This window comes from Vipera berus, assembly GCF_964194415.1.
Source record: "Vipera berus genome assembly, chromosome: 16".
NCBI classification, from domain to species: domain Eukaryota; kingdom Metazoa; phylum Chordata; class Lepidosauria; order Squamata; family Viperidae; genus Vipera; species Vipera berus.
In genome coordinates this window covers 5,914,740-5,928,117 of record NC_138219.1, presented here as the reverse complement: position 1 = coordinate 5,928,117, position 13,378 = coordinate 5,914,740, and the positions used below count along the sequence as shown (strand labels likewise).

Genomic DNA, 13,378 nt, shown 5'->3' with positions numbered 1-13,378 from the left:
TTCCTATGGAGAAGACTTGCACAGCCACAAACCCTCATTAAAGAAATGGGTTGGTCTTCAAAACACCACACAAGGCACATTGTCGGTTTATTGTACCAACCTGACTTGGCTCTCTCCTGAGGAAACTCTTCTGTGACCTCTTTGTTGTTTTCGGCCCACTTTGAAGAAGGTTATCAAGACAGGAAGAAGGTCAAAACTGGGGGGGGGGGTTTGCCTGCCTTCTAAACCTTCTGGAGATATTTCCTCAAGTTCCTGCCAAATGTCCGTCTTTCTTCGCCTTCCGTTTTCCACTCAGAAGATTGAGTCCGCTTGGTGCTTCCTGTCCAAGAACACCCGCCCACCTTGCTTATCTTCCACCCCCATCTTCCCACCCTCCCATCTTATCTATCGAGACCATTTGCCACTTCCGAAAGACTGTTGGAGCTACCAGATCCCAGACGTCAATAGAAGCCACCAGGCCGGCGTAGACATCATGGGTAACTGCATTCACGCAGTGAGTCTTTCCAAGGCTTTGGGGGTCTTTTATGGTGGGGGGGTGGCCTGGGAGGAAGAGGGGGGAGGCTACTACTATTATGTGATGAAGATGAAGCTTATGACTGGCACAAGTGTTCCCACAATTTATGTGCCCGACAACCGGTATGTATTTCGAAGGGTTGCAGCGTCCCGTGACTCCCCTTTTGCCCCCTTTCCAGGGCCTTCCAGCCAGAAAAGTCAATGGGGGGGGAGCTGGATTCGCTTAACAACCATGTGATTCACTTAACAACTGCAGTGATTCACTTAACAACCACAGCAAAAAGGTGTGGGTGAGACTTCTTAGCAACCACCTTGCTTAGGAACAGAAGTTCTGGTCCCAGTTGTAGCCGTAAATTGAGGGCTACCGAAAGAGCTGGACTAAGAGTCTGGAGTCCTGGGTTCAGCTCCTGCCTTGGCCATGGAAAGTCCATTGGTGCTTTTAGCTAGTTGCATTTTCTCTCTCTCTCTCTCTCTCTCTCTCTTTCTCTTTCTCTCTCTCTCTCTCTCTCTCTCTCTCTCTCTCTCTCTCTCTCTCTCTCTCTCTCTCTCTCTCTCTCTCTCTCTCTCTCTCTCTCCCTCCCTCCCTCCCTCCCTCCCCCTCCCCCTCTCTCCATTTTCTCTGTCTCTGTGATGGAGCACCCACGATTTCTGGTGGCAAGCTGTTCCACTGGTTGATAGTCCTCAATGTCAGGAAGTTTCTCCTCAATTCCAGGTTGCTTGCGACTTTTATGGTGAGTTTCAGAGAAGCAAAGATATGTGGGGTTTGGGGTTTTTTTTGCTTAGACAAAAAAAGAAAAATGGATTCTGAACCTTTTCAAAAGTCAAATTCCACAGTTAGCCTCAAACCATCCAGTAAATTAATTTACGTTTGGAACTCTTCTTTCAAATCAGACATTAAACCTTCTGGAGCTTACCAAATAATCATGAAAAGAAGGCAAAATTTCTTCTCTGGAGCCTGTGACCTTCCCGTGCAGACAATAAAAATGAAAGAATTATGCAACTTGATACAAGACAGGTATATGTGCCCCTAATTGTAGCAAACTTCAGAATATATAGAGCTTCCAGATCGGTATTTAAACGGAAATTTTATATGTTATGAGCTGAAAGAAAGAAAACCTTTCCCCCCCCCAATCTCCCAGAAATAACGGTATTGATATACAGTAACACAAAAACTGCAAACAGAAGCTAGACAATCGATCTAATAAAAGTCTGAGATATCAATAAACAAAATGATATTATATTATTAAAGAAAGCAAAATCCCTTGGCTCTCCACAAGCAATCCTTGCGTTACGACCGCAATAGAGCCTGCACGCCAGTTATATGACCCAACCTGATTTTATGCCCTTTTTTGCAGCTGTCGTTCAGTGAATCCTTGTTTGTTAAGCGAACACCCTGGTCGTTAAGCAAATCAGTGGGCTGAGTTTTGCTGAAATTCAGAAGTCATTGTTGATTTTCAGCAAAACCGTCGTAAAACAGGGTCACGTGACTGAGGGATGCTGCAAGCGGCTGTAAAACGCCGCTCGGAGGCTGAAGAGACCAATCCAGGTTGTAAGAAACCCCCAGATAGGACTGTTGGGACTTCAAACTAAGCCGTTAAGCGATCTGTCGTAAGTCGAGGACTATCTGCAAACAGTTCCTTAATTTGCACAAATGAATGTGCAAGGGGAACCCACCTGGGGGGCACAAGAGAGGAACAATTTTTATTTTTATTCCGGTTTGGCTGAAGCCCTGGTGCTCCGCAAGGACAGGCTCGGGTTTTGCAAAAACATTAGGAGAAGCGGTTTCAGCGTGTGCAAATTAGTGTGCAAAAATAGAGCGCAACAGCCTGTTTAACACACACACACACATACACACACACACACACACACGATCACAGGCAAGAGGCAAATTCCCAGCAGCGCAAAACATTGGCCAGGTGGAAAGGCACGAAATACGGGTCTAGCCACGAGTTTTGGATATGTTATCTTGGAAGAACTTCCATGTTCAGGGGTAGTTTACCTTACCGTGTCATTTACTGGGAGAAGAAACATCAAGGGAAGCTACTGCTGGTTTGGCCTCCAGGCGGATTGAGGTGAAAGCGAGATTGGGCTAAGCTAAGGGGAGCTCCGGTCTGGCCCAAAACGACTTATCTTCATGATGTTCTGTGCCGCTTCTGGAATGTTACGGTAAAGCTGTTTATTATTTTATGCTGCGTTCTATATTTTACTGTTTTTATTAGGTTTGCAATCTAGCAATTTTATTGTATTTTAATGATGTTCCTCCTTGGGAAAGCAGCTTGAGATCTTTTTAAATTAAAAGATGGGGTAGAAAAATATTTGTGAGGGAGCCAAATGAGAGGGAGGGATGGAGGGAAGAAGGAAGGAAGAGAGGAGGGGGAGAGAGAGGAAGGAAGGAAGGAAGATGGGAGGGAGGGAGGGAAGGAAGGAGGGAGGGAGGGGAAGAAGGGGAGGAAGGAGGGAGGGAGGGAGGGAGGAAGGAAGGAAGATGAGAAGGAAGGAAGGAAGGAAGGAAGGACGGGGAGGGAGAGAGGGAAGGAAGGAGGGAGGAAGGAAGGAAGGAAGGAAGGAAGGAAGGAAGGAAGGAAGGAAGGAAGGAAGGAAGGAAGGAAAGGGTTTTAGAAGACGTAGGTATCTCTGCTTCATTGAACCACGATGGGGGATAAATAGACTGCCCTCCATGCGGCGCCTTTTTCTAATCCAAGCCTGCGATCTTATCATCACCTAAAGGAAGAGAATGAAAAATGGCCCCATCTTCTTCCACGCAGGACGAAACGACAGCCACAGGGAAGAGTTATTAAATGTATAAAAATTCACCAGTCTCACGCTTTAAGCAAGCTTTCGCTCTGAGAAGAAATCTCTCACGCACAGACAATACACACACACACACACACACACACACACACACACACACACACAAACACACAGACACACACACACACACTCAAACTGGCACTGTTTTTTTTCCCCCTCCAACACTTCAGCTGGCAGATGGAAAGATCAGCCATCATGAAAAAAGACAAACTCTGGTTTTAATCTTTTGGGAACGGCTCGTCCCCAACCTGGATGTCCATCCTGACCTCCTTTCCCTCTGAATGGACAAAACTGTCATCCTCATCTTTCCTTCTCCGCCTCCTTCTCCCCTTCTCCTTCTCCTTCCTCTTCCATCTCCATCACCATCACCATCTCCTCCTCCTCCTCCTCCTTCTCCTCCTCCTCCTCCTCCTCCTCCTCCTCCTCCTCCTCCTCCTCCTCCTCCTCCTCTCTCCTCCTCCTCCTCCTCCTTCTTCTTCTTCTTCTTCTTCTTCTTCTTCTTCTTCTTCTTCTTCTTCTTCTTCTTCTTCTTCTTCTTCTTCTTCTTCTTCTTCTTCTTCTTCTTCTTCTTCTTCTTCTTCTTCTTCTTCTAACACCAGCTTAAACAATCCTCTTGTTCAAAGACCAGGAACCAACAGACCTGCATTGGTGATGCCTGAGGCGAAAGGCAGGGGCCCGGCTGCTTCTCCACCTAAAACCCAATTAGACTCGCAACTGAATCTTTATTTAACTTTGACAACGAGGCAGCCCTTGCCGCCTCCTTCCAAGACACAAATCCAGTCCCAATTGGGGCCAGGAGGACCGCCAGTTCCTGATGCCATTTAGCTCCTTCGCATGATTTTCAGTCCTGGCTATGACTACCAAGTCTCTTGGGGAGCTTCAGCCACCAATCGCCCTGGTTTCTTTTCTTTTTTTTAATCCCATTTATATCCCGCCCTTCTCCGAAGACTCAGGGCGGCTTACAATTTAAAGCACAAATCAAATGTGCTTAGCAGTAGCCTTCATTCTATGTATATGCCTGCTTATTAGGGCTTTCCACCACCCCCCCCAAGCGGCATTATTACAAAGTCAGCTTAATTGCCCCCAACAATCTGGGTCCTCATTTTACCGACCTCGGAAGGATGGAAGGCTGAGTCAACCTTGAGCCTGGTGGGACTCGAACCTGCACTAATGGCAGGCAGCTGGTGTTACTTTAAGGAGGCATTAGCCCACTGCTCCACCAAGGCTCTTAAGGTTTCCCCCCCCCTTCTTTCCCCGTCCCCTTTTCTTTCCCGTTTCCCCCCCCCCCGCTTATTCCCTTCCGCTCCCTCACCTCTCCATCTTCTCTCTCCCAGCAGCAGGAGGAAGGCAACACCACCGTCTTTGATTACTCAGCCCACCTGGACTACTGGCAGCTGATTGACAACTTGACCCTGAACCAAACGGAGGAATACGACTGGTACCAAAACTTCGCAGAACCGTGCCGGTTCACCTTTTGTTCCACCTTCATCCGTGGGATTCCAGCTTTCCTAGGGATCAGCTGCACCCTGGGAATTGTAGGCAATGTGATCCTTGGCGTTGCCTTGGCCAAATGCCCTCGGTTCTGGGACCGGCGCCAGCCAGGCAAGGCGGAGCTTGCTCTGCTCACCATCGCAGGGCTGGTTTTTGCCTCCACCTTGCCGTTTTTCGCCCTCGGCATCCGCTGGAATTGGGCTTTTGAAGACCGCCTCTGCCAAACGATGCACGGACTCAAATTCGGGACCCTCTTCGCTCAGGGCTTGCTGGCGGCTGGCAGCGCCTGCCCAAGCCCCTGGGGTCTCCCCAGGCCGCTCCTGCCCAGCCTGCTGTGGACCATGGGCTTCCTCTGCGCCATCCCAGCTGCGCTGGTGAGCAGCGCCAACGGACTCTGCATACCGGACCGTCTCGCCGAGCTTCATGCCTGGTCCCTGGTCCATGTGATCTTCTGCTTGGTGCTTCTGCTCCTTCTGCCGCTCATCGTGGTCTCGGCCACCGTGTGTCTCAAGGGGTGTGGAAAAGGGGGGCACCCCCATTTGAACATCAGCTGGTTTTTTTATCTTTTCTGGGCTCCCTACGGAGTCGCCACGTTCCTGGACATGCTTCAGGAGGAAACTTCGTTTTCCCAAAGTTGTCGGTTTCTGGAACATCTCAACTTGTTCCTGGGCCTGTCGGAAGGATGGGGAATGCTCCACTGTTACCTGTGCCCCTTCTTAATTTTGGGGATGGGCTTTTGTCACCGAAAGACGGCCTAAATGGCGAAGACCCCCAACTGAAAGTCCCTACAGGTAGTCCTCGACAACCAGACTTTCTCCGGCTAAGCAAGGCGCTTGTCGAAATGGGACGTGCCCAATTTTGCAACCTTTTTGCTAAGGGCGGGGGGGGGGTTAAACGAATTGCTGCAGTTGTTAAGTGAATCACAAAGTCATTAAGCAAGTCCGGCTTCCCCACTGACTTTGCTTGTCCGATGTCAGCTGGGGAAGATCGTGTGATCACGTGACCCCGGCCGTCGTAAATACATCCTGGTTTGCCGGGCATCTGAATTTCGTTTCCGGCGACCCTGGGGACACTGCAACTGGTCATCGATGCAAGTCACTTTTTCCAGCGCCGTCGTAACTTCAGACCGCCACTAAAAGAATAACTGTAAGTCGAGGACTATCTGGAGCTTGAGCAATCTGTCCAGCAGTCTCCTTCACCTCCTGTGATGAAGCTCCCGAGGCTGTCTCTGATGCACCGAGATCTCAGCTTCCGCTATGCAACGAACCATGTTCTGTCTTCCACCAGGGTGTTTATTTAGCATCGCAAATAAAATATTTTTTAAATGGGCCTTCTCGTAGACTTTGGCTGAATCGAGTATGGCACCTAGCTGCAGAAAAGACTTTGGATGCTGGAGTTTCAGGTATGATCCCAGTCCAATCAGAATAGAACTGGAAGGGACCTCGGAGGTCATCTAGTCCAACCCCCTGCTCAGGCAGGAAACCCTATACCAGTTCAGACAAATGGCTGTCCAGTCTCTCCTTAAAAACTTCCAGTGTTGGAGCATTCACAGCTTCTGGAGGCAAGGAGTTCCACTGGTTAATTGTTCTCACTGCCAAGAAATATCCTCCTTAGTTCCAGGTTGCTTCTCTCCTTGATCAGTTTCCATCCGTTGCTTCTTGTCCTGCCTTCAGGCGCTTTGGAGAATAGCTTGACTCCCTCTTCTTTGGGGCAGCCCCTGAGATACTGGAAGACTGCTATCATGTCACCCCTCACCCTTCTCTTCATTAAACTGGACATACCCAATTCCTGCAAGCGTTCTTCCTATGTTTTAGTCCCCAGGCCTTTAATCATCCCTGTTTGAAATTATATCTGATTCCCTCCTGCTGGTAGGAGAAAGGTTGGGGTAAGTTGTGTGTGACTACAAAACCTATAAGCAGGAGCCATGGGAGGTCATTGCAAATTTGATGCTTCCTCTTTCTCTCTCTCTCGCTCCCCAGGTAATGGCTGCAAACAAATATATATTGAATCATTGTCACCTGCTTGAGCAGGGGGCTGGACTAGAAGACCTCCAAGGTCCCTTCCACTTCTATTCTATTCTATTCTATTCTATTCTATTCTATTCTATTCTATTCTATTCTATTCTATTCTATTCTATTCTATTCTATTCTATTCTATTCTATTCTATGTAAAATGGGGACCCAGATTGTTGGGGGCAATTAAGCTGACTTTGTAATAATGCCGCTTGGGGTGTGTGTGAAAGCCCTAATAAGCAGGCATATACATAGAATGAAGGCTACTGCTAAGCTTGTAAGCCGCCCTGAGTCTTCGGAGAAGGGCGGGATATAAATGGAATTAAAATAAAATAAAATAAAAATATTCTATTCTATATATATCTCTATTCTATTCTATTCTATTCTATTCTATTCTATTCTATTCTATTCTATTCTATTCTATTCTATTCTATTCTATATATATCCTTATTCTATTCTATTCTATTCTATTCTATTCTATTCTATTCTATTCTATTCTATTCTATTCTATTCTATTCTACTCTACTCTACTCTACTCTACTCTACTCTACTCTACTCTACTCTATTCTAATTTCTATTCTATTCTCTTCTAATTTCTATTCTCTTCTAATTTCTATTCTATTCTATTCTATTCTATTCTAATTTCTATTCTATTCTATTCTATTCTATTCTATTCTAATTTCTATTCTATTCTATTCTATTCTATTCTATTCTATTCTATTCTAATTTCTATTCTATTCTAATTTCTATTCTATTCTATTAACATGGTTGTTGAATTCCGGAGCACATAGGACTTTCCGGAGATAATAATAATACAATTTTTTTTAAAAAAATGACTCATTTAACAACTGCACCAAACTCAATCATGAATTTTCTGTCCCCACTGTGATTTTAAGTCCAGGACCACCTGTAGATTCTTCGCTCAGCCAGGCAGATACAGAGAAACCTCACAATCACACACCTTCCTTGTGGAAAGCACCTCAATCTCTTAGCATTCGCGAGAAGGACATCCGTAATTAGGTGAAGCCCTCTCTTTTCTTCTGATCTTCTAAACTTCCAGCCTTAGCTCCTTCCAAGAAAGGAAATTGTGCTGTGCCACCAGGAATATATATATATATATATATATATATATATATATATATATATATATATATATATATATATATATATATATATATATATATATATATAAAAAGCCCTTGCTTTAAGTGACTGAGTGATTAAATCTGACTTTTGGGAAGCCACGGATGGCAAGGTGCCAGAATAAACATGCTGGTTTTGGGCAGAGCGAGAAGCATCTGGAAGCCTTTGTTAATCAAGGCGGGGGATCATGGACACCACCAGCCCCGACTCTGCTTCTGGGAAGGGCCAACCCAGAGTTGATTACGGCTTCCCTCCAAGACAATTGTAGGAAAATCAACACAACCCGCAGTTTTGGGGGGGGGGAAATAACAAAGCGGCCCATGACATTTAGCGTTTAGCAGCGTTCCAATATTTGAGGGGGATCTACTTATTTTCCAAAGCGCTAGAAGGGAAGAGGAGAAATAATGGGTGGAAACTAACCCAGGAGAGAAGCAACCTGGAATTAAGGAGGCTTTTCCTAACGTTGAGAACAATGGATCGGCGGAACTCCTTGCCTCCAGAGGTTGTGGGTGCTCCATCGCTGGAGGTGTTCAAGAAGAGATCGGGCAGCCACTTCTGTGAAATGGGATAGGGCCTCCTGCTTGAGCAGGGGTTGGGCTAGATGACCTCCAAGGTCCCTTCCAACTCTGGCATTCTGTTATTCTGCAATTCTTTTTTCCTTCCTTCCTTCCTTCCTTCCTTCCTTCCTTCCTTCCTTCCTTCCTTCCTTCCCTCCCTCCCTTCTCCATCACTGGAGGTTTTTAAGAAGAGTCTAGACAGTCATTTGTCTGGAAGCAGGGGGTTGGACTAGATGACCTCCAAGCTCCCTCCCAACTTTATTATTCTACCTTCTATTGTTCTAGTTTCGATTTGGAGACCTGTCAGGACTTCACCTTTGATACACACACACACATACACACACACACACACACACACACACACACACACAGAGAGAGAGAGAGAGAGAGAGAGAGAGAGAGACGTATATATTATACGTAGATGTAGACGTGTATATATGTGTGTGTGTGTTTCTGTGTGTGTGTGTGTGTGTGTGTGTGTGTGTGTGTGTGTGTGTGTGTGTGTGTTTCCAAGCGTCCGAATTTTGATCACATGATCCCGGGGAGGCTGCCAACCCTCTGAATGTCAATCACATGGCCGGGGTGGGGTGTGGGGGACTGCAGTTGTTGTGAGTGTGAAAAGGGGTCAAAAGCCACTTGTTCAGTGCCGCTGTAACTTCAGATGGTCACTAACTGAACGAAACGTCAGCCGAGGGCTGCCCTGTCTAGTCTCGTTTCTGCCTTTTTTCCCCAGACCAGTGTGAAAAATCCCACTCCCGGCTCTGAAGAAAACAGGGATGCAGTTTCAAAAGTTCTTGGGTTGAAGCTGCATCCTTTTCCCCGCAGCATTCTCCTCCTCCACCGACGTGATTAACTTTCCTCTCTAATTGGGAAGCCGGAGGAAAGCTCCAGCTTGCCAGCAATTTCTCCCCTGGGAATCTTAATTATTTGAGCAAGAGGATTCGTAATGAGTACCCTTGGCTTGGCAGCGTAGGGTAGGGGGTAGGAGAAGCTCGCAGACGGAGCCTGGAGCCCCAGAGAGGGGAGGAAAGCCCCCCCACCGGGCATTGCAGCTTGTAAGATAACAATCGCCCTTGCCTCAGGGGTGAATCCTCTCCGGATTATGAATTGCCGACGACAAGAGCTTATGAAATTTCGTTGCAATGCGGCCTGGGGAAGCGACAATTGTAGCTAATGAGGAAGGCAAAGACTAGTTGAACAGTGGAACAACTTCCCCCCCCCCCACCCAGAAATCGTGGCCGCTCCATCCCTGGAGATTTTTAAGAGGAGACTGGGCATTCACCTGTCTGAGACGGGGGGGGTTGGACTGGATGACCTCCGAGGTCCCTTCCAGCTTCTTTTCTATTCTATTCTAGCCAGTTTGCAGGTGGTACAGCCTGGAAGCAGAAGGAAAACTTTTTGCTTTGAGCACCAAAACGTGTAGAGAATAAAGGGAGATGACCTTGAAGGCCCAAGGAGAGCTGGGTGGGAAACAGAATTACATTTTTGGTAAGTAAGTAAGGAAAGAAAGAAGAGAGAGAGAGAGAGAGAGAGAGAGGGAAGGAAAGGAAGGAAGGAAGGAAGGAAGGAAGGAAGGAAGGAAGGAAGGAAGGAAGGAAGGAAGGAAGGAAGGAAGGAAGGAAGGAAGGAGGAAAGAAGGAAGGAAGGAAGGAAGGAAGGAAGGAAGGAAGGAAGGAAGGAAGGAAGAAAGAAAGAAAGAAAGAAAGAAAGAAAGAAAGAAAGAAAGAAAGAAAGAAAGAAAGAAAGAAAGAAAGAAAGAAAGAAAGAGATGGGTCCTGCATCGCTGGAGGTTTTTAAGAAGAGACTTGGACAGCCATTTGTATGAAATGACTTAGGGTTTCCTGCTTGAGCAGGGGGTTGGACTAGATGACCTTGAGGGTCCCTTCCAGTCCTAAGCTTCTATGTTCGACGTGTCCAGAGGGATCAAAACTGCTTCCACGGGACTCTGGCTGGCTTTTTCTCTTCAGGAGAAGATGGTGAAGGCCAAAGAAGAAACTCAGCCAAAATCGGATCTCCCGAGTCTGCTTTGGGGGAAAATTATCACTTTGACGAGCTGATTTGACGGCATTGCCTGATTCGGCTCTAATCGCCCCCATCAAAGCTTGTGCATCTCTAAGTCATTATTGTCGAACTGCATTAAAAGCGGGCAACGGAAACATGACGAATTAGCAAGGCAGCCAGGCGAAGAGGCGGACAGAAATCCGGGTTGCTAAAAGGGGGCTGTCAGTTCCCCGAGGCAGAAAAAGATCAGGAAATCAACTCCGCAGGAAGGCTAAAATAATGTTTATTCAGAAAGGCTATACTGTAATACAGGTAGAGGTTGTCACTGGAGGTTTTTAAGAAGAGATTGGAGGATCATCTGTCTGAAATGGCATAGGGTTCCCTGCCTGAGCAGGGGGTTGGACTAGATGACCTCCAAGGTCCCTCCCAGCTCTGCTCTGATTGGCTCGGAATCATGCCTGAAACTCCAGCATCCAAAGTCCTCTGTTATCCATATTCCATAAATCATCTTTATTTAGTGATTCATATGCTTACTTACTTACTAGATTTGTGCATAGCCCATCTCTTCTAGAGGCGACTCTATCACAAGTTCAGTCTTCTGTTGACCACGCAGATGTTCTTTGTCTCCTGATCTGATCGCTTTCCTTTATTATTATTATTATTATTATTATTATTATTATTATTATTATTATTATTATTATTTCATTATCATTATCATTATCATTATCATTATCATTATCATTATCATTATCATTATTATTTTAATAAAGGAACATCTCACCGCTCTTTGCTCTTTCACAGCTGATAGGGCAGTTGACAAGTTATTAGAAGAGGCAGAGCTTCCTCTCTTGCCTTCGGCCCCAGGACTGCCCACGCTTGGCAGTCCCCTGTCATCCAAGATGGCTTTCAGGTTGGGACAAGAAGTGACAAGCTCATCTGTGGTCTGTAATTGTCCCCTGGCTGGGTCGGGGTGACGTGGCATAGACCTCGGCTTGTCGAGAGAGGCAAGGAAAGTGAATCAGCCATCGTTTGGGGGTAGACACAGGCTGTTGCCTCCACATTTCTGACTTAAAAATGTCAAGGAAAGAAGGAGAGGAGAGGAGAAGAGAATGGGTGGAGGAGAGGAGAGGAGAGGAAGGAAAACGGGTGGAGGAGAGGAGGAGAGGAAAGGAGGAGAGGAAGGAAAATGGGTGGAGGAGAAGAGAGGAGAAGGAGAAGGAGAAGGAGAAGGAGAAGGAGAAGGAGAAGGAGAAGGAGAAGAGAGGAGAATGGGTGGAGGAGAGGAGGAGAGGAAAGGAGGAGAGGAAGGAAAACGGGTGGAGGAGAGGAGAGGAGAAGGAGAAGGAGAGGAGAGGAGAATGGGTGGAGGAGAGGAGGAGAGGAAAGGAGGAGAGGAAGGAAAATGGGTGGAGGAGAAGAGAGGAGAAGGAGAAGGAGAGGGAGAGGAGAGGAGAATGGGTGGAGGAGAGGAGAGGAGAGGAGAGGAGAGGAGAGGAGAGGAGAGGAGAGGAGAGGAGAGGAGAGGAGAATGGGCGGAGGAGAGGAGAGGAAGGAAAATGGGTGGAGGAGAAGAGAGGAGAAGGAGAGGGAGAGGAGAGGAGGAGAGGAAGGAAAATGGGTAGAGGAGAGGAGAGGAAGAAGGAGAGGAGAGGAGAGGAGAGGAGAGGAGAGGAGAGGAGAGGAGAGGAGAGGAGAGGAGAGGAGAGGAGAGGAGAGGAGAGGAGAGGAGAGGAGAGGAGAATGGGTGGAGGAGAGGAGAGGAAGGAAAATGGGTGGAGGAGAAGAGAGGAGGAAGGAGAGGGAGAGGAGAGGAGGAGAGGAAGAAAAATGGTGGAGGAGAGGAAAGGAAGGAAAATGGGTGGAGGAGAAGAGAGGAGAAGGAGAGGAGAGGAGAGGAGGAGAGGAAGAAAAATGGGTGGAGGAGAGGAGAGGAAAAAGGAGAGGAGAGGAGAGGAGAGGAGAGGAGAGGAGAGGAGAGGAGAGGAGAGGAGAGGAGGAGAGGAGAGGAAAGGAAAGGAATATGAGGGAGGGAGGGAGGGAGGGAGGGAGGGAGGGAGGAAGGAAGGAAGGAAGGAAGGAAGGAAGGAAGGAAGGAAGGAAGGAAGGAAGGAAGGAAATCTTGTCAAACTCTGCAAGCTAAGGCTGATCTCCATGACAAGCTAAATTATTCTAACAATAGTTGCCTTGAAAGAAGCCACCATGTTAAGAAATTAAGTATAGTTTATCTATTTGTGCATAGCCCATTGCATGGACACAAATGGTGTTTGTATTATTCCGAATTGACAGTTCAATCTGTTTGGAGAACAAAACCACCCTGGTTCACTGGGCATTCAACCCAGCTGTGATGTCTTTTACCCCTTGACCATCAAAAACAAGATCGACATTCATTCTGCCCAAGGCAGAATCCAAAGAGCTGACTTTCGGGAACAACATGTTGTTGATTTATCAAATTTCATAAAAAGACATTTCCACTGGAGCACCTGACAGGCGTCTTGAGCTGCGAAGCGCCTGACTCTTAACATTTTGTCCGAGTCAACATACAAAGTGCTGATTTTGTTCCTTGGGATGAAAACAATCCCGTCAAAGGCAAATTAAGGACACATCAGCCTGGCCCAAACCAGCATCCATGATCCTGGAGAAGATTTCCAGATCTGGGTTGCAAAAATCTAGACCAATGTTAGAACAAAACATTGATCAATGCCTGAACCTCTTCTTGTATACAGGAATTGAAACAATTCCACTGAAGAAAGTAAATTCCTCTTCAAAAAGTCGTAAAACAAAAAAAAAAATCAGAGGACCCAGGTGCCAACCAAGAACCAAATTCAGGTAAGCCATGGCCACTGCTAATCA

The 13,378-nt window shown here is 46.8% G+C and overlaps 1 protein-coding gene across 5 annotated transcripts; it reads left to right on the top strand.

The window, feature by feature from the left end:
- Positions 1-412: 412 nt before the first annotated feature.
- Positions 413-6,144, top strand: ACKR1 (atypical chemokine receptor 1 (Duffy blood group)). Of its 5 annotated transcripts, XM_081340332.1 has the most exons (3): positions 669-1,244; positions 1,405-1,528; positions 4,662-6,144. In XM_081340332.1, the coding sequence occupies exons 2-3, from the start codon at positions 1,508-1,510 to the stop codon at positions 5,571-5,573; spliced, it is 933 nt and encodes a 310-aa protein (XP_081196458.1). In that variant the 5' UTR covers positions 669-1,244; positions 1,405-1,507; the 3' UTR covers positions 5,574-6,144. The 5 variants fall into 5 exon arrangements, 4 of the variants coding, with proteins under 4 accessions (XP_081196459.1, XP_081196457.1, XP_081196458.1 ...); XM_081340333.1 differs by lacking the exons at positions 669-1,244; positions 1,405-1,528 and adding an exon at positions 413-493; XM_081340331.1 differs by lacking the exons at positions 669-1,244; positions 1,405-1,528 and adding an exon at positions 440-493 and having other exon boundaries at positions 4,659-6,144.
- The last annotated feature ends 7,234 nt before the right edge of the window (positions 6,145-13,378 follow it).

Excerpts from the sequence above, each read along its gene's own strand:
- ACKR1 (XM_081340330.1), top strand. The coding sequence starts at position 3,248 with ATGAAAAATGGCCCCATCTTCTTCCACGCAGGACGAAACGACAGCCAC. Across the intron at positions 3,314-4,661 it reads ACAGGGAAGAGTTATTAAAT|CAGGAGGAAGGCAACACCAC; the intron begins GTATAAAAATTC and ends CTCTCCCAGCAG.